The sequence below is a fragment of the Macaca thibetana genome, chromosome 3, assembly GCF_024542745.1.
Source record: "Macaca thibetana thibetana isolate TM-01 chromosome 3, ASM2454274v1, whole genome shotgun sequence".
NCBI classification, from domain to species: Eukaryota; Metazoa; Chordata; class Mammalia; order Primates; family Cercopithecidae; genus Macaca; species Macaca thibetana.
Window position 1 is genome coordinate 162,530,390 of NC_065580.1, and position 19,171 is coordinate 162,549,560.

General features: G+C 43.5%; 2 protein-coding genes across 15 annotated transcripts in view; both read left to right on the plus strand.

The window, feature by feature from the left end:
- Positions 1–19,171, plus strand: part of ATP5PO (ATP synthase peripheral stalk subunit OSCP) — a 1,173,690-nt gene that overhangs the window by 647,547 nt on the left and 506,972 nt on the right. The window contains exon 1 of one of the 14 annotated variants that reach the window (XM_050784692.1): positions 8,200–8,203. The exons of 12 other annotated variants lie outside the window; for them this stretch is intronic. The gene's annotated coding sequence lies outside the window, so the exon portion shown is untranslated. Of the gene's footprint in view, positions 1–8,199; positions 8,204–11,834; positions 11,839–19,171 lie in introns of those variants that run through there. One more of the 14 variants, XM_050784682.1, reaches the window with a different exon arrangement.
- Positions 13,718–18,990, plus strand: SMIM34 (small integral membrane protein 34). The gene is made up of 2 exons (XM_050784698.1): positions 13,718–13,977; positions 18,062–18,990. Exons 1-2 carry the CDS (start codon positions 13,971–13,973, stop codon positions 18,472–18,474), a joined length of 420 nt encoding a protein of 139 aa, XP_050640655.1. The 5' UTR covers positions 13,718–13,970; the 3' UTR covers positions 18,475–18,990.

Below are 19,171 nucleotides of genomic sequence, written 5' to 3' on the forward strand. Positions count from 1 at the left end.
TTTAGCACTGAATAATATTCTATTGTGTGGATGCACCACAGTTTATCCATTCACCTACTGGTAAACATCCTGTTTGCTTCCAAGTTTGGGCAATAATAAATAAAGCTTGCTATGAGCATCTGTGTGCAAGTTTTTGTGTGGACGCAAGTTTTCAACTCCTTTGGGTAAATACCTAGGAATATGATTGCTGGATCGTATGGTAAGAGGACATGTCGTTTTGTAAGGAGCTGCCAAACTGTGTTCCAAACTGGCTGCACCACTTTGCATTACCACCAGCAATGAATGGGGATACAAAACGCCACATCCTCACCAGCATTTGGGGTTGTCAGTGTTCTGGGTTTGGGCCATTCTAAAAGGCGTGTAGCCCACTGTATTCATCAGGATTCTCTAGAGGGACAGAACTAATGGAGTGAATATATATATATTCCATTATATGTGTGTGTGTGTGTGTATATATATACACACATAATATAAACAGGAGTTTATGAAGTATTAACTTACACGATCACAAGGTCCCACAATAGGCCGTCTGCAAGCTGCGAAGCAAGGAAGCCAGTCTGAGTTCCAAAACTGAAGAACTTGGAGTCCAGTGTTCGAAGGCAGGAAGCATCCAGCACAGGAGAAAGATGGAGGCTAGAAAGCTAGGCCAGTCTCTCTTTTTCACATTTTTCTGCCTGCTTCTATGCTGGCCGAGCTGGCAGCTGATTAGAGGGTGCCCACCCCGATGAAAGGTGGGTCTGCCTTTCCAGGCCAATGACTCAAATGTTAATCTCCTTTGGCAACACCCTCACAGACACACCCAGGAACAATACTTTGTATCCAATCAAGTTGGCACTCAGTATTAACCATCACACCCACCACCTGTTTTAGTAAATAAAGTTTTATTGGAACACAGACACACTCTTGGTTTCTATGTTAATATTATTCATGGGTGCATTCACGCTGCAAAGGCCGAGTTGGGTCCTTGTGATAGAGAACGTATGGACCACACATCCAAAAATATTTAGTACCTGTCCCTCTGCAGAAAAGAGTGTGCTGACCTCTGTTCTAGAATCATCCCGAACTTTTAGACTACGTGGCCACATGTGGCCCCTTTGGTCCTCTATGGCCTTACGGATGCACTTTCTGGGGCACCCAAGCACCGGAGCCACGGGTTCCCACGCACCATGGGAACTCCCTCAGTCAGACTGAGGCAGGCCCTAGCTCAGCAGATGCCACGGTTCTTCGGGAGAAGTTTGTCTAAATATAAAATACCAGAATTTGTTTTTTGTTTGTTTGTTTGTTTAAAAAGCTAACCAGTAACTATTACTAAGCCCAGAATTAAGCACTTACGTGTTTGATTGCTTTCGTATGTGCATGTGTCAAATCCACATATCTGACTGTTAGTTACGCTTTCTAGCATACATAGCTCCCATTCTGTCCATAGCTCCCGGCTGCCTCATTGGCGCCCTCTATTGAGAACCCTTGGCCTAGACACCCGGGGAATCCGTCTGTGGGGGGCTCCTTGGCTGTGGCCCCATTGTTATGGCAGCTTCTCGCCACAGGGGGGCAGAGCATCCATGGGTACCACGTAGCCTTGCTGTGCAAGAATCCCGCAGGTCCCAGAGTGACTTCGGATAGTGCTTCCAGAGCCTATGGGTCTACACCAACAATGCCGCGGGGTGCTGAATCAGAGGGAGACGGAATCACTGAATTTCACAAGGCTTTTTGGGTTAAAGTCAGGACAATTTGCACACGCAGTTTACTTAGCTGTCTGATGTGAACCAGCATGTTTCTTTTTTTTTCTTTTATTTTTTCTTCTAAAAAACTTTTCTTTTTAAAATTATTATTGTTGTTGTTGTTGTTGTTATTATTATTATTTTACAACCTTGTGTTGAGAGCTGACTTTCAATAGATCACAGCGAGGGAGAGCTTGTTTCTCTTATACAGGGGAACATTCCTGCAAGAAGATGCAAATCAGGCACATCAGGCAGACAGATGGAAGTTAAAACCAATTTAATAAGATGTTTGAAGCGAGAATTGCAAACATACTCTCATAGAAACAGCTGATTACCTGAAAGAGTTAATATGTTTGTTGTAAACTCTTGACACTTAAAAAAAAATCTACCTTTTCAATAGATAATAGACATATAATAAAAATAAACAAATAAACCATTTTTTAAAATACTGCCTACAGGTAATAAAGGGATTCTTATGTCTCCTTTCAGAAATATTTTATGCACATACAAGAATATCCAGCTTTTATATACAAATGATGGCATACGCACACACCAATGGGCCCCGTACTTATTTTCCCCCTATTTAGCAATATAAGGAAGATTGTTCTTTTGTTTTTTGAGACGAGGTCACGCTCTGTTGCCCAGGCTGGAGTGTAGTGCAGTGGGGTGATATGGCTCACTGTGACCTCAAACTCCTGGCTCAAGGCCTCCTCCCCTCTCAGCCTCTGAAGTAGCTGGGACTACAGGTGTGCACCACCATGCCTTTCTTTCTCTTTCCTTCCTTCCTTCCTTCCTTCCTTCCTTCCTTCCTTCCTTCCTTCCTTCCTTCCTTCCTTCCTTCCTCCTTCCTTCCTCCCTCCCTCCCTCCCTCCTCTCTCCCTCCTTTCTTTCTTTCTTTCTTTCTTTCTTCTTTCTTTCTTTCTTTCTTTCTTTTTCTTTCTTTCTTTCTTCCTTCCTTCCTTCCTTCCCTCCCTCCCTCCCTCCCTCCCTCCCTCCCTCCCTCCCTCCCTTCTCTCTCTCTCTCTCTTTCTTTCTTTCTTTCTTTCTTTCTTTCCTTCCTTCCTTCCTTCCTTCCTTCCTTCCTTCCTTCCTTCCTTCCTTCCTTCCTTTCTTCCTTCCTTCCTTCCTCTTTCTTTTTTTTTCCCCAAGTCTCACTCTGCTGCCCAGGCTGGAGTGCAGTGGTGCAATTTCGGCTCACTGCAACCTCTGCCTCATGGGTTAAAGTGAGTCTCCTGCCTCAGCCTCCTTAGTAGCTGAGACTACAGGCCCCTCACCGTCACCACACCCTGCTAATTTTTTTTATTTTTAGTAGAGACTGGGTTTCACCATGTTGGCTAGGCTGGTCTCGAACTCCTGACCTCAGGTGATCCACCCACCTCAGCCTCCTAAAGTGCTGGGATTACAGGTGTGAGCCACTGAGCCTGGCCATTTCCTATTTCTTTCAATGCTTGCACAGGAGCCCATTGCATGGATCTTCATACTGTTTTTAATCAGTTCTCTGTCAATGGGCATTTATGTAGTTTCCAATCTTTTGCAGTTACAAACAATGGAGACAATGGGTCAATGACTATGTCTGTGCCTATATCCTTTAAACAGGCTCATACCTAAGCCCCCCAAATTCCTAGAAGATGAATGACTGAACAGAAGGTATATACGGTATACATCTTAATAATGCCAATTATCCTTAAGCATGCCAATAATAATAACTGACCTCTATGAGCTTCACCTGTCAGACACCATTCTGACTGCCTTAGATACGTGAACTAAACTGTGGAGAAGGCTTTGCAAATAGCCCCATTTTACAGATGATCTTACTCATCTACTGGTAGTTTAATGAAATCTCTTGATAATTTTAATTTGCATGTATATGATTACGAGTGAGGATGAGCATGTTTTTATCTGTTTAAAAGACATTTGTGGCAGGGCATAGTGGTTCATGCCTGTAATCCCAGCACTTTGGGAGGCAGAGATGGGTAGATCACCTGAGGTCAGGAGTTCGAGACCAGCCTGGCCAACATGGTGAAACCCCCATCTCTACTAAAAACACAAAAATTAGCTGGGTATGGTTGCGGGTGCCTGTATTCCCAGCTACTCAGGAGGCTGAGGCAGGAGAATTGCTTGAACCCAGGAGGTGGAGGTTGCAGTGAGCCAAGATTGCACAACTGCACTCTAGCCTGGGTGATGGGAGCGAGACTCCATCTCAAAAAAAAAAAAAAAGAAACATTTGTATATCCTTTTCTGTGACTAGTTAGTTGTTCATGTCCTTTATCTTTCTGCTGAGTTGCTGGTCTGTATTTTTTTCTTTCTGTTTTTTCCTTTTCTTTTTGTTTTTTTTTTAGTTTTGTTTTGTTTTGTTTTGTTTTTTTGAGATGGAGTCCGCTCTGTCACCCAGGCTGGAGTACAGTGGCACGATCTCTGCTCACTGACCCTCCACCTCCCGGGTTCAAGCGATTCTCGAATCTCAGCCTCCCAAGTAGCTGGGATTACAGGTGTGCGCCACCATGCCCGGCTAATTTTTGTATTTTCAGTAGAGATGGGATTTCGCCACATTGCCCAGGCTGGTCTTGAACTCCTGACTTCAAGTGATGCCCCAGCCTCGAGTCTCCATGCCCAGTCAGCTGGTCTGTTTCTTAATGTTAAAGTCTTTGACTATAAAAAAATTGGACAGTTTATTGTATGTGTTACAAATGTTTACCCCATTATCATTGATCTCTTGACTTTTTTTTTTTTTTTTGAGACGGAGTCTTGCTCTGTCGCCCAGGCTGGGGTGCAGTGGCCGGATCTCAGCTCACTGCAAGCTCTGCCTCCCAGGTTTACGCCATTCTCCTACCTCAGCCTCCCAAGTAGCTGGGACTACAGGCGCCCGCCAACCCGCCCGGCTAGTTTTTTTGCATTTTTTAGTAGAGATGGGGTTTCACCGTGTTAGCGAGGATGGTCTCGATCTCCTGACCTTGTGATCCGCCCGTCTCGGCCTCCCAAAGTGCTGGGATTACAGGCTTGAGCCACCGCGCCCGGCCGATCTCTTGACTTTTTGATAGCATTTTTTGCCATAAAGAAATGTCTAACTTTGTGTAGTTGGATTTATCAGTCTTGTTTTTTAATGATTTCTGACTTTTGTACCACACTTGGAAAGATTGCCACAATCTGGGATTATAGAAATAAACCTCTCATCTTTGCTCTAGTTATTTCATGGCTTTATTTAAACATATATATATATAATCTTAACTTCATCTGGAATGTATTTCGGTGTGTGTAGAGCTCCAGTTTTACTCTTTCCCAGTCTACTCAGTCGTCCCACTCATTTCTGAGGTAACTAATCTTTTCTCCGTTGATTCGAAATGTCCGCTTTATTTTATACTGTTTTCCTGAATGTTTTGAGTCTAATTTCTGGATTTTATTCGTTCCACTGATCTGTCTGCCTATTTATTTATTTATTTATTTATTTATTTATTTATTTTAATTTTGAGGTAGAGTCTTGCTCTGTCGCCCAGGCTGGAGTGCAGTGGTGCAATCTCATCTCACTGCAACCTCTGCTTCCCAGGGTCCAGCGATTCTCCTGCCTCAGCCCGCCAAGTAGCTGGGATTACAGGCGCGTGCCATCACGCCTGGCTAATTTTTATATTTTTAGTAGAGACAGGGTTTCACCATGTTGGTCAGGCTGGTCTCAAACTCCTGACCTCGGGGGATCTACCAGCCTTGGCGTCCCAAAGTGCCAGGATTACAGGTGTGAGTCACCATGCGCAGCCCCCGTCTGCCTGTTTATATGCCAGGATAAAACACTTTTAGTTTCTGTGGCTTTCCAATATGTTTTAACATCTTGTGGTGATATTTTTGTTCATTACTTTTTCCCTGGAATTTCCTTGGCTATTTTTGCACATTCAATTTTCCATAAAAATATTAGCATCAGCTTGTCTCTGTTAATTTCAATGAGGCAAAACCCTCAAGCTCTTTGTTTAAATAAGAAATCTAAAATATTTGTTTATCCCCTGACACCTGTGAGAGAAGAGAGAAACCAAAGAAAGTTCGCAAAGGCTTATACCTTTGAGGAAACAGAGGTATCAATTTAAATATATCTGCCAGAGCCAATCAGTCTGAATTTTAGCCTTTGGGGAAATTAGGGTTGCTTTTCTTGGGCATAGCATCAACCTCTGAAATCCAGGGGATTTACTTACTCCTTTGTTAAAATGACATAGGCAAGGATAGGTGTTTGTTTGTTTTGAGATAGAGTCTCACTCTTTTCACCCAGGCTGGAGTGCAATGGCATGATCTCAGCTCACTGCAACCTCTACATCCTGGGTTCAAATGATTCTCCTGCCTCAGCCTCCCAAATAGCTGGGATTACAAGCACCTGCCACCACCCGGCTAATTTTTGTACTTTTAGTAGAGAGGGGGTTTCACCATGTTGGCCAGGCTGGTCTCGAACTCCTGACCTCAGGTGATCTGCCCGCCTTGGCCTCCCAAGGTGCTGAGATTACAGGCGTGAGCCACCGCGCCCGGCCAATAATAGGTGTGTATCATGCAGGATATCTGCCACTCTCTGCAGCTGCAGGGGGAAAAGGAACACTTTTTCCTTTTAATTTTGCTGCAACTTTGCTGTGATTTTTCAAGCCTTAAAGCTGGAACTTTATTCATTGGCACCGAGAGAAAGAAAGGTGGGTCTGAAAAGCGAAAAATATGTCATTGGAAAGGAAAAAGGAAGAACAAAATAATTAAATGGAATATTTGGCATTCAGTGTAGTCTGGAAAACAAAACAACAATAGCACAACAACATAACAAAGGAAATTTCCATTGGAATTATACTAAATTTATAGATTAATTCAGGGAGGATTGTCATCTTTATACAATGAGTCTTTCTACCCAAGATTAGGAAATATATTTGCTTTTAGTCAAATCTTCCATTTTGTCCCTCTGTCAGTTAGATTTTCTTTGTGTAAATTTTGTGCACTTATTATATTCTTGGTGTTCTATCTCTGGGGGTTCCTATTGTAAATGGACTCTTTTATTGACTTTTTATCGAGGCTTTTGCCCTCTCTGAGGTAAATGATATTTTCTGGTTCTTAAAATCTCTTTGGGGGTCAGTTTTGGTAATTTATATCTTCCTAGAAAATCATCCATTTGGTCGAGATTTTCAATCTATTTGCAGAGAGATTGAGGAGTCACTCATTTGATTTCCTCTGTGTCTACGATTATTTCATTCACAATTCTCATTTTGTATATTTGTTCTTTCTCCTTTGTTTCTTTATTAGGACAGTTAGTAATTTATTCATCTTCTTTCTTTTTTTCAAGGAACCAACAACTGGTGTATTATTGATGTTATTTTTTCATTATTTTTCTCTCATCCTTTCCAATTGCTTTGTTTTCCTGCTTTCTTTGGGTTTGTTTTGTTATTCTTTTCTTAACATCATTAGGTGCTTAATTTCACATCTTAAAGCAGAGTTCCTGGGATGAAATTTACATACCATTGTAAGGGTATAGTCTGATAATTTTTAATTAGTTTATACAGTTGTGAAACATTACCACAATCCAGCGTAAGAACATTTGCATCAGCCCAGAAAGCAACCTCCCGCCTGCTTGTATCAATCCTTGCCCCCGTCTCCAGCCACTGGCAGCCACTGATCTGCTGTCTTTACAGTTTTGCTTTCTCTAGAAATGTCAAATAAATACAGTCCTACACCTTGTGGTCTTCTGTGTCTGGTTTCTTTCACTCAGAATAATGTTTCTAAGGTTCATGCATGTTTATTGCTGAATTATTTGTAAGAATGTTGGTTTTCCATTCACAGTTAATGGACTTTTGGATTCCTTCCAATTTGGGGCTATTACAAATAGTGCTGATATGAACATTATGTACAAGGTCTGCTGTAATACAGGATGATCTCACCTCAAGATTCTCACCTTACTTACCTCTGCAAGAGCCCTTATTCCAAATAAAGTCATATGCAGAGGTTCCAGTTGGACATATCTTTTAAGGAGACACCATTCAATCCACCGCAGCAACTAATTAAGTTCTGCACATTCCACCTTCTAAAAATCTCTTGGATCCATCGACTTCTCTCCAGACTTGCTCCCACTCCTTCTTTCAAATACTGTCATCTCCTGCCTGGATTATGCCTGCAGCTGCCTAACTTGTTCCTCTGCCTCCAGTTCTGTCCCTGTTCAATCCACACTCTGTGATGCAGCTGGAGTGATCTAAAACAGACAACTTTTGTCTTTTGCTGAGCATGTGCTGCAGACCAGCTCCATCGCTGGCCCCCATCTTAATGCTACAGCGATTGCCCACAACAGGTTCCTGACAGTCAGGCTGGTCGGAGCCATGCCCTGGGATTTTCCTGGCTGAATAGGCAGGAAAGTGCCTCTCCGCCTTCTACTGGTAGAACTGTTGAGGTGTGAATCTGAGCACCAAATGCCACAGCTTGTGTGCTTCTCTGTAGTCGGGGGAAATTAGGCCAACCTGCAGAGAGAGGCAGAGATGGAAGACAGGAGGGGGACAGAGAACCCTGGGGGACCCTCCTCCTGGCATCAAGCCCCTTGGCTAGTCCTCCCCTTCCTCTCTCTTCCTCACATGAACTGGTAAACTCTCCCTTGTTGTTAACTCTGGTTGAGATGTGGCTGTGCACTCTGGAGCATCCCGACTGTAACTATCATCCTTACAGACAAGATTCATGGGACCTGATAACCACACAGCTGATAACCAAACAGCCTCCACTGTTTCCTTAAATCTCTTCTGTGGGCCCCACATATACTGGAGTTTGATCTTGCCCTGCCCCTATAGTCATGTTAGGTTGGAAAATACAGTCTTAATTCAGTAATTAAGATGTGCAGTCTCATGTCATAAGCAAAATTCTGAATTTGATATAAGGTTGGCGCTCCTCCCTCTCTCAGCTAGGACCTGCTGTGGGCAGGAGAACTGCAGCTGGGAGAGTGGGCAGCTCAGCTGGCATCTTCCTTTCACTGGGACTCTTCTGTTTCTACATCCATGCCCCAAACACCCCAGATTTGTAAACTGTGGCTTCTGGCTGGGTGTGGTGGCTTATGCCTGTAATCCCAGAACTTTGGGAGGCTGAGGTGGGCTGATCACCTGAGGTCAGGAGTTCGAGATCAGCCTGGCCAACATGGTGAAACCCCAACTCTACTAAATATGCAAAAATTAGCTGGGTGTGGTGGCAGGCACCTGTAGTCCCAGCTACTCGGGAGGCTGAGGCAGGAGAATCGCTTGAACCTGGGAGATGGAGGTTGCAGTGAGCCAAGATCATACCACTGAACTCCAGATTGGGCAACAGAGCAAGACTCCATCAAGATAAAAAACAAAAAACAGACTGTAGCTTCTGAACTCCCCAGGACTGAAGCCAGGAAAAGGAGAGAGCTGAGGGAGCAGAATAGTCTCGTCTGTCTGTTCTGTGATGTAAACTAGTAGAGGCAAGTGTTTAGAGCTAATGTCTTCCCTGTGGGCACATTCTTGAAGTCTTAGAAGACCCTGAAGCATCATCTGGCCAACTGCAGCAAGCCAGTGTTCAACAGCGGCCCCATGTGGCAGCTAGAAGCAACAGCGCAGAGGAGTGCTCAGATGCTAGTCCTCTCTGATGGGCTGAGGAGGCCAGGCCAACCACTCTCCTCGTTCTGGACAAAGCCGCTAGGAGTCCTGGCCAACCCGGGAGGCTTTAAGAGGGAGGCGAATATAGGTTGTCTTGCCAGCCAGGTAGCCGAGAATGCAAGTAATTAACTGAGAGAAGAAATGAGCTGTGACAATATTTGCCCTCTTGGGCTTGACATTCCACAAATGTCATCATTTTTATTCCTTTTTTTTTTTTTTTTTTTTTTTTTTTTTAACGGCAGAGGGATGAGGTGACTTGGCTGCAATCCCACAATTAGTAAATGATCAAGTCCCAACTGGAATATGGTTCTTCCAGTTCTAAAGGCCGTGAGCTTTCCTTTGAACCTCCCTAGAGATGAGTCCCTAAATGCTAGAGAAGAGAAAAATGAAGTTAAAAGGAAGGACAAAGGTGACATATAAATTAAAGATTTTAAACATATGCGATGCCTCTTTAACCTCCAGCAGAGGGAAAGGCCTCTGGAGTCTGTGCTCTTAGCCGGGAGGGGATGCAGGGGTCCTTTATCTGGAGAAGCAGGGCAAGGAAGAGACTCAGTTGTTCTCTACCGGGGTCCTTCTCCATCATTTTTAATGTCTTTTTGCACTGCAGGGCATCGGAGCTGACCAATGATGTCTGCCTCCTCTAGAAAATTCTCCTTGGAAAGAATGTCAAGTGTGGATATGAACATTTATTTGTTGACATTTTTTAAATGCCAATCCTGACCCCCTGAAATGCAAAGGCATTTGTTTCTTTTCTCTTTAAAATTTATTTTGGAGTCAAGTCCACATCATTGCCACCTTTGCTCCCAATTTAGACACCCTTCTTTGAAGCTGACTGGCTTCTCAGTGGACAAAAAAAGCCACTGCCCTCTGGGAGAGTTGGGTCTTTGACGTCAAGGGTACTGTAGGATATTGGAATTCATTCTCCCAGAACTGTAGCTCACACAAATATTTACCAGGTGAGTGGCTTTGCTTGGTTGCGTTCAGGGCAATATTTGTCTAGACCGAACCAGAGGCCTAAGCAAGGAGGTATCCACAAGTCAGAAGAAAATTCTTGGCCCTCATGCTGATACAGGTTGTTCCATTTCACTGTTATGTAAGCACTGGAGAATGACAGGAGGTGGGCGTCATCCACACAGCAGAGGGAAGCAGGCAGCTGCAGGCCCTACCCTGACCATGATCTCGACCACTCCCCGCCAAGGGACGGGAACACTCTTCATGTGATGACACCATGTGGCCAGATATAGAATCCTTTAAAAATAATATTTGTTTTTTTCCATGAATACTTTAAACTTTGTTTTCCCACCATCTATCAGGGTTTTCTACATTAAAGAAACAACAGGGAAGCCGGGTGTGGTGGCGCTCCCCTGTAATCCCAGCTACTCAGGAGGCTGAGGCAGGAGAATTGCTTGAACCTGGGAGGTGGAGGCTGCAGTGAGCCGAGATCACGTCACTGCGCTCCAGCCTGGGTGACTGAGCAAGACAAGAAGAGAAAAGAAAGAAAAGAGAAGAAAAGAAAAGAAGAGAAAAAGAAAAACAACAACAACAACAACAAGCAACAGGGAGAAGTTTATATTGAAGCAGGCGATGCATACAAAAAAGTGCCTTTTCACAAGGCTACAGTTCTACAAAGTGTCTCAAATTGAACACACCTGTAAAACAGAATATGACTGGCACCCAGAGTCCCCCTCATGCCCTCGTCATTTACCCTTCCCTGAAAAGTATCCACTATCTTGCCTTTTAACATCAGAGATTGGTTTTGCCCAACAGGGAGAGCTTAAGGTCGTGGATGTGCCTTGGCAGTGAGAGTATATGATTCAACCTTTGGGGAAGTGATTGAGACAGTTCACCACACAGGATCCCGGGTCTGGCGTGAAGGTGACTGGTTCACCACACAGGATCCCGGGTCTGGCGTGAAGGTCACCGGTTCACCACACAGGATCCCGGGTCTGGTGTGAAGGTGACCATTCAGGGTATGGAAGGAGAATGACTTTGGTCTGGATGACCCACCTCTGGCACCTTTGAGCTATGGGACATTGGGCCAGTCACTTCCCTGAGCCTGAGTGTCCTCTCTTTAAATGGGGATAACACTCCTGCCTCGCAGGATTCTGGGAGGTGTGGGAAGCACTTGACACAGATCTATTCGCTAACGTCAGTGCCTCTCGACACGCGGACTAGGCAGGACTCTCCGTGGAGCAGAATGGCTGCTCCACAAAAGGCCATCTTTCCTTCCTTCTCACGATTGTTTTGGAGCTTATGATTCCTCACATCTCACGCTGACGTCCTGCTGAGCGGAATGTTAAATCTGTTCACTTCACAAATGACACGCTCTCCAAAGCCTCCATCTCTGGCACATCGGCTGCCTGGTGCGCTCTCCCTCGTCTACTCAGATACCTCCCCAGAGAGTGGCTCTTCCCACACGGAGCGCCAGGCTTCTCTCCTGCCTTCTCGGGACCAAGGACGTAAGACCCTGCTCATCCTTCACCACCTTTACCTTGCAGATGAGAAAACTGAGGCTCACAAAGATGAGGGGGCTGGCCCAGGGTCATGCAGCAAGGTTGTGGCTGGGGCCAGAGCCCTGACTCCCAGACCTCGTCACTGCCACCTGCCCCTTATTATTGCGGGTCAGGTGCTCTCACCTCCCACCTCACCGGCAGGGTCCAAACCCCTTGCCTGTGTGGCAGAGGGGGAATGCCACGGTCCATCCCATAGCCAGAGACAGCAGGAGCCAAATGAAACTTCAACAAAGACATCTAACAAATGGATGCATTTATTATTGAATAGGTAATACACATATGGTTAAAAATATTTAAAGCATAAAAATATTTAGTGAGAGCTTTCCCTCCCACACCTGCCATATATCTACCTGGTTCTCTCCTCCACTAGGTAACTCCTCTTCTTAATTTCTTGGACATTCCGCTGGTGTTTTAAATGCTTACAGTGGCAAAATCAGATATATATGTGTGTGTGCATGTGTGTGTGTGTGTGTGTGTGTATGCTTCCTCTCAATTTTTTGATACATGATAATATGATCTCTTCTTTACCTTTTTCATTTAACAACACACCTTAGAGAGCTTTATACATCAGTACATAAATAACTTCCTCATTCTTTTTCACAGCTGTGTAATACTCCATTGTATATGTATATTATTATTTTTAACAGTTTTATTGAAATATAATTCATATACCATGAAATACATCCATTTAAAGTATACATTCAATTTCTTTGATATTCACAGATTGTGTACAGCCAGCACCACAATTTTAGAATAGTTTTATTACCCCTCCAAAAATGCTATATACCCTTAGTTATCACCCCCAATCCCTCCCGCTAGTCAGCCACTAACCTACTTTCTATCTTTGTAAATTTGCCTATTCTTGGCATTTCATATAAATGAAATCCTACAATATATAATCCTTTGTGACTGACTTCTTTTATTTAGCACAATGTTTGCAAGGTTCATCCATGTTATAGCATATATCAGTACTTCATTCCTGTTTATTGCTGAATAACATTCCGTTGTATGGATAAACAACATTTTATTTATTCATTCATCAGTTGATGGACATTTGGGTTGTTTCCATTTTTTGCTATTACAGATAATGCTGCTTTGAACATGTGGGTTCAAATTTTTGTGTGAACTTATGTTTTTATTTCTCCTGGGAAGATACCCAGGAGTGGAATTGCTGGATCATATGGCTTATTTTATAACTTACTTACCCAGTACCCCATTGATGGAAATTTCATCAAATTGTATCTTAAAAACCAACCATCACAAATGTGGCAGGTTGGACTCCTAGAGTGAGGATTAGGAAGAAATGGAGCTGGAAACAATGGCTGGATGATTGAACTTGCCAGTCTTCCAACTTTTCCTTCCCTGTTCCTAGGGAAACTTTACCCCCAGACACTTAACCTAGCACCTTCCAGTTAAGCCTACCTCAACTCCAATGCAGTCTGTGACTCTGGGAAAGAGAAGAGCCGTTTCTCACCACCTGGCGCGGGAGCCCACTGCCCACTGACCCCTCAGGGAAAGCCGGGAAAGCCCGAGGCCCCTCAGGTGTGTCACCCTGGGGGTGTCACTCCCTTCCTGTCTGGGTTTCCTCATCTGGGAGACTGTCCAGAGGAAGCTGGTGACTCTTGACCATGGAGTTTCCTGGCCCTATGATGACAGATCTCTGCCACACCTGGCCATCTACCACACCTGCAACAGGTGCAGAACGCAGGGGAATTCAATAGCCATCCAAGCTCTAAGCTGAAAGCCAGCCTCAGGGAGAGCTTCTGGCCACCTCAGCTCATGATGGGACCTGGAAGAGCTGGAGATTCCTTAATACCAGCATGTTTTAAAAAATTGTTTTGATTTAGAACTTCTTAACAAGTCAAAGCTGGGAAGTGCTTTCTGTTCTGATGCAACAGAAGACACAGCAAATCGGATCTTCTGATTAATTGCATGAGAGCAAAGTCATCCACTTACTAAATTTCTGTGTGGTGCTGCCCTGAGATTGTTGGAAGATCATATTACTTCCTGCTCTGGAAACTCAGTGCAGCCCAACTGCGGTAGGACTGATCCCTCCCTAGGAGAAGGAGTTCTCCTTTCATCATCTTCCCCTTCTGTGCATGGCAACCGCTTGAACTTGCCCCTCCAAGAGTCAAGGACAAGACCATCCCATGGAATGTGAGTACTCAGCTACAATGCAAGGTTGGGCAGTTTGAGATTTACTTACATATTTAACATCATTAAATTACAAGTACCAAATGGCATGGAGGAAAAAGTTTCTCTCTTCTACAGGATATGTTTGTCCATTAAGATACAACCTAACTTACTTTTACCTTTGTAAAAAAGGTAAAATGTAATGTATTGCAATAATTAATATAGTGAGTTTCTTTCATGTAGAAAATGGACTGGTTTTTAAATAATTTAATGTTCTATATGTCGTCCTTAGTTGGGAATATTTTACTTGTATTTGAATATATGGCATCGTTCTATGACAATTTCCAGAAAGTTCTATGAGTTTGTACATGTGTTCTGAGTTTCAATAAGTTCTCTTGCCCTAATATAAGAATACTGTGTTCTTGTTGGGTTGATTTGCTGTTTGTTGTAATAATTACGGGAATTTTTCACCTTCCTTACTTTAATGTCTCAAACCGTTCCACCAAACAATGGCGTAAAATTTATTCTTGTGGTGGTGTTTCTTGTGAGTGACTAATTTTATGTAATTAAATCTGTTCATTTGTCCTGGGCTTTGTCACGTGTAGTTTGAAAAGTAATTTTTAAATAGTTTATTACTTCGTCTAACAGTAATAAGCCTAGTCACTCATTCTGGAAACTAACTATAATAAAAAATACTGGCCTCTCTGAGTCTTGCATTAGCAAAATGAATTAGCAACAAACATACAGCTATCAAATGGGAAGCGTTTTGGAGCACCTTTGGTCTACCCAGTGGCCTACGAGATTGATCCTATGACGTGTTTTAAAATACATTTGTGTTCATACAGAGCAAGAAATGGGGGTTTGAGCCAGTAAAGCCCCACTGGGAAACGTCTCACAGGATTGCACCCTACATCTCTAGTTTTCATTGTTTCATTTTCTCCACTGACTCTCCAAGTAGAGAAAACAGTTTTGAATTAAACAGCAATTGAGATCTTAATCTTCTGGTCTTACAAGGGCACACAACGTCTTTACCCAGGGGCACTTCACCAGGGAGACCAGAAAAGTACCAACTTGTACACTCTTTCTTTTCAAAAATAAGTACACACAGTACTAAGTGTACAAAAGGGCATACCGTGAAAAATATATCTTCTTCCCCCAGGTCTCTCGCCAAGAGGCAATTGACGATACTAATTTCTTATGCATTCTTCCAGAGATGTTCTATACATACAAAAACTACAAGCAAATTACATATAACCTCCCCCTTTTTTACAAGTGGTGTTGCATAGCATATCACCATTAGATTATTTTTTCACTTATTAACATTCAGTACCATAAAAACTCCTTAATATTTTTTATGACTGCATAGTATTCCACTGCATGAAGGTTCCAAATGCATTTCGCCATTTCTCAGTTGGTGCTATTCAAGCTGCTCCCAAGCATTCGTCATCACAAGCAGGACTGCGATGACTAACCTGCAGCATATATTGTTTCTAGATGTTCTGGAGCATCTTTAGGATAGATTCCTAGAGATAGAATTGCTGGGTCAAAGGTAAGTGCGTTTGTAATGCTCATAGATCTTGTCCGTGTGCCCTCCATATTGGTTGTATGAATTTACCAGCAATTATACAATTAAAATTCTCCTTGGAAAAAATGTCAAGTGTGGATGTGAACATTTATTTGTTGACATTTTTAAAATGCCAATCCTGACCCCCTGAAATGCAGAGGCACTTGTTTCTTTTCTTTTACAAGGTTTTTTCTTTTGGAGTCAAGTCCACGTCATTGCCACCTTTGCTCCCAATTTAGACACCTTTCTTCTAAGCTGGACAAAAGAACAAAAAAAACCAATTTTTTTTGTTAGTTTATTCTGAAACATCATGAATTTGCAAATCCAATAGGTGACAAAATGATTTCTAGTTATTATCTTTATTTGCATTTTTCTTACATGAGTGATATTGAGAAGCTCTTCTTATGTTGAATGTTCATTTTTTCCCTATGAACTATTTGTCCATATCTTTTGCACATTTTTCTACCGCAGTTTTAAACTTTTTCTTACAGAACTGAAGGCTATTTAGAAAATCAGTAATATAAATTGCACTCTGTCATCTGCCTCTTGGTTTTATGGTATGAAATAGCTTAAATTTTTTTTATGTTGTTTTATTTGATTTATAGTTCTTCTTTTTTTCTTCTGAATTTTTGTTATGCTTAAAAGAATATGCCACTCTGAGACGATAAAGAAAAAATCTGCCATGCTGTACTCTAGTACTATGAATTGTTTCACTTTTTATGTTAAAATATTTGGTTTATCTGGGCTGTTTTTTTTTAATTTGGACCAATTTATCTGGTCATGTGGTGGAGAGATGTGGACCTAATGCTACTTTCCCCAATGCTACATATTGAATAATCCATCTTTTCCCACCGATCAGAAATGCTCCTTTATTAGCTAGCTGTCAAATTCTAATTCCTAGCTATTGATGCTGTTTTTACTCTGTTTCATTGGTCTGCTTGCCTGTGTTTTCGGCATCACACTATTTTAGCTGTCGTAGTTTTATTTTATTTATTTTTTATTTTTTAAGATGGAGTCTTGCTCAGTTGCCCAGGCTGGAGTGCAGTGGCCCAATCTTGGCTCACTGCAACCTCTGCCTCCTGGATTCAAGCGATTCTCCTGCCTCAACCTCCCTAGTAGTTGGAACTACAGGCATGTGCCACCACGCCCGGTTAATTTTTGTATTTTTAGTAGAGACGGAATTTCACCATTTTGGCCAGGATGGTCTCGAACTACTGACCTCAGGTGATCTGCCTGCCTCAACCTCCCAAAGTGCTGGGATTACAGGTGTGAGCCACCGTGCCCAGTGCTGTTGTAGTTTTATAGGGAGAGTTGTACCTGGTTCTGAAGAACACCCAACCCACACACTCTGCAAAGCCCAGCAAGTCCCAGCTGGGCTGTGTGCATATAAAGCATTAATTCATTGAAAAAAATGTAAATTAGTTTTGCTGGCTGGCTGATTTAAAATTTGTGGCTAGGCTAATTCATTAATCATTCTTTTTATTCAGATTTTTTTTCTAATTAGCCTTGACAGTTGATTTTTCTTTTTCTTTTTCTTTCTTTCTTTTTCTGTTTTCTGTTTTTTTGGTTTTTTTTTTAATGGGGTCCCACGCTGGAATGTAACGGTGTGAACACAGCTCACTGCAGCCTCAACCTCCTGAGCTCAAGTGATCCTCCGGCCTCAGCCTCCTGAGTAGTTGGGACCACAGGCCTGCATACCACACATGGCTAATTTTTTTTATTTCTTGTAGAAACAGGGTCTTGTCATGTTGGCCAGGCTGGTCTCAACCTCCTGGGCTCAAACAATCTTCCCACCTTAGCCTCCCAAAGTGCTGGGATTACAGGCATGAGACATCATGCCCGGCCAACAGTTGATTTTTCTAAATGAATAGTGCATTGATTTCACAAATAAATCCTGTTGTTGTTTGCATTGCAATTATGTTTGTGGTATAAATTATTTGGGGGATAACTGACATCTTTATGATGTTGTGTCTCCTATTCAAGAACTCAGTGTTTTTCTGGGCACAGTGGCTCATGCCTGTAATCCCAGTGCTTGGGAGGCTAAGGTGAGAAGAGCTCTTGAGACCAGGAATTCAAAACCAGCCTGGTCAACATGGTGAGACCCCATCTCTACAAAAAACAAAAAAAAGAGAAAAAAGAAAAAAATAGCCTGGCATGGTGCTGCATGTCTATAGTTCCAGCTATTTGTGAGGCTGAGGGGGGAGGATCGATTGAGCCCAGGAGTTCGAGGCTGTAGTGAGTTGTGATCATGCCACTGCACTCCAGCCTGAGTGACAGAGCGAGACTCTGTCTCTCTAGCAAAAAACAAAAAGCAAAATAAACAACAAAACAACAACAACAACAACAAAAACATAGTGTTTTGGACTCCTTTGATTTTTAAAAATATATTGACATACCTGTCGTTACACTCCTGCTCGTTCCTCAGAGAAGGCCTCTTGAGCAGCACCACATTTTCATGGACACCAGGGCTCCATTCTCCTTGGTGTGGCCAGGCAGCCCTCAGCCCAGGACGCTGGGTCTCATCTGGTCCTCTCTGTTTCTCAGGGGCCAAGTGGACTCCCCATGAAGCCTCCAACCAGACCCAGGCCAGCACCCTCCTGAGGCTCCTACTGGATGACCACACGAAGGGGAGGAATGACACCAACTCCACCAGGGCTCTGAAGGTGCCAGATGGAACTAGTGCCGCCTGGTATATCCTCACCATCATCGGCATCTACGCGGTGATTTTCGTCTTCCGGCTGGCCAGCAACATTCTCAGAAAGAATGACAAGTCCTTAGAAGATGTTTATTACTCAAATCTGACCTCTGAACTCAAAATGAAAGGACTCCAGGGCAAGGTCGCCAAGTGTTCCTCACTGACCATTAGCAACAGAGCTGTGCTGCAGCCCTGCCAGGCCCACCTGGGGGCAAAGGGCGGGAGCAGCGGGCCCCAAACCGCAACCCCAGAGAATCCCTGAGAGTCAAGGCCAGGAGGCCTTCCCCAGGATGGCCCCAGACTTCTTGGAGGGGAGCAGCTTTGGTTTTACTTGGAGCCCTTGAGTGGGGCTGCAGGTGCATCGCTGACCAGCGGTGGGGTTGCGGGTGGATCTGGCTGCTAGTTTGTGACCAGAGCCAGCCACCCAGTTCCTCCTCAGGCTTCCAGGTGCTTCGAGAAGAGAGAGCAGGGCAGCGGTTTCTAGCCAAATTCAATCTTCACTGGCAAAGCCCGTGCTCTGGGGAAGGGCACTGTTCCACTGTTCTCGGAGGAATCCGGAGACTCCTGGGGTCATACAAAGAGGTGGCTCCTTGTCATGGAAAGAAGAGTGAATTTGGAGTCGAATGTCCTGGGTTAAAATTCAACTTCTGGGGCGTCACATAAACTGAGCAGCTAGTTCCTCACTTGGAACATCTAGGGTTTGGGGACAGATGGTTTTAAAAGGCTATTTTATTTGAAAGACTCTGGCTTGAATATAGGACCAAAGTTGTTAATGTCAGAAGTTGGAAATTCTTCATTTTCATTGAAAGAATTAGGTACGTCAAAAAAAAAAGCACTGGAGCTGGGTGTAGTGGCTCATGCCTGTAATCCCAGTGTTTAGGGACCCTGAGGCAGTAGGATCCCTTGAGCCTAGAAGATTGAGTGCAGCCTGGGCAACCTAGACAGACCCTGTTTTTTTG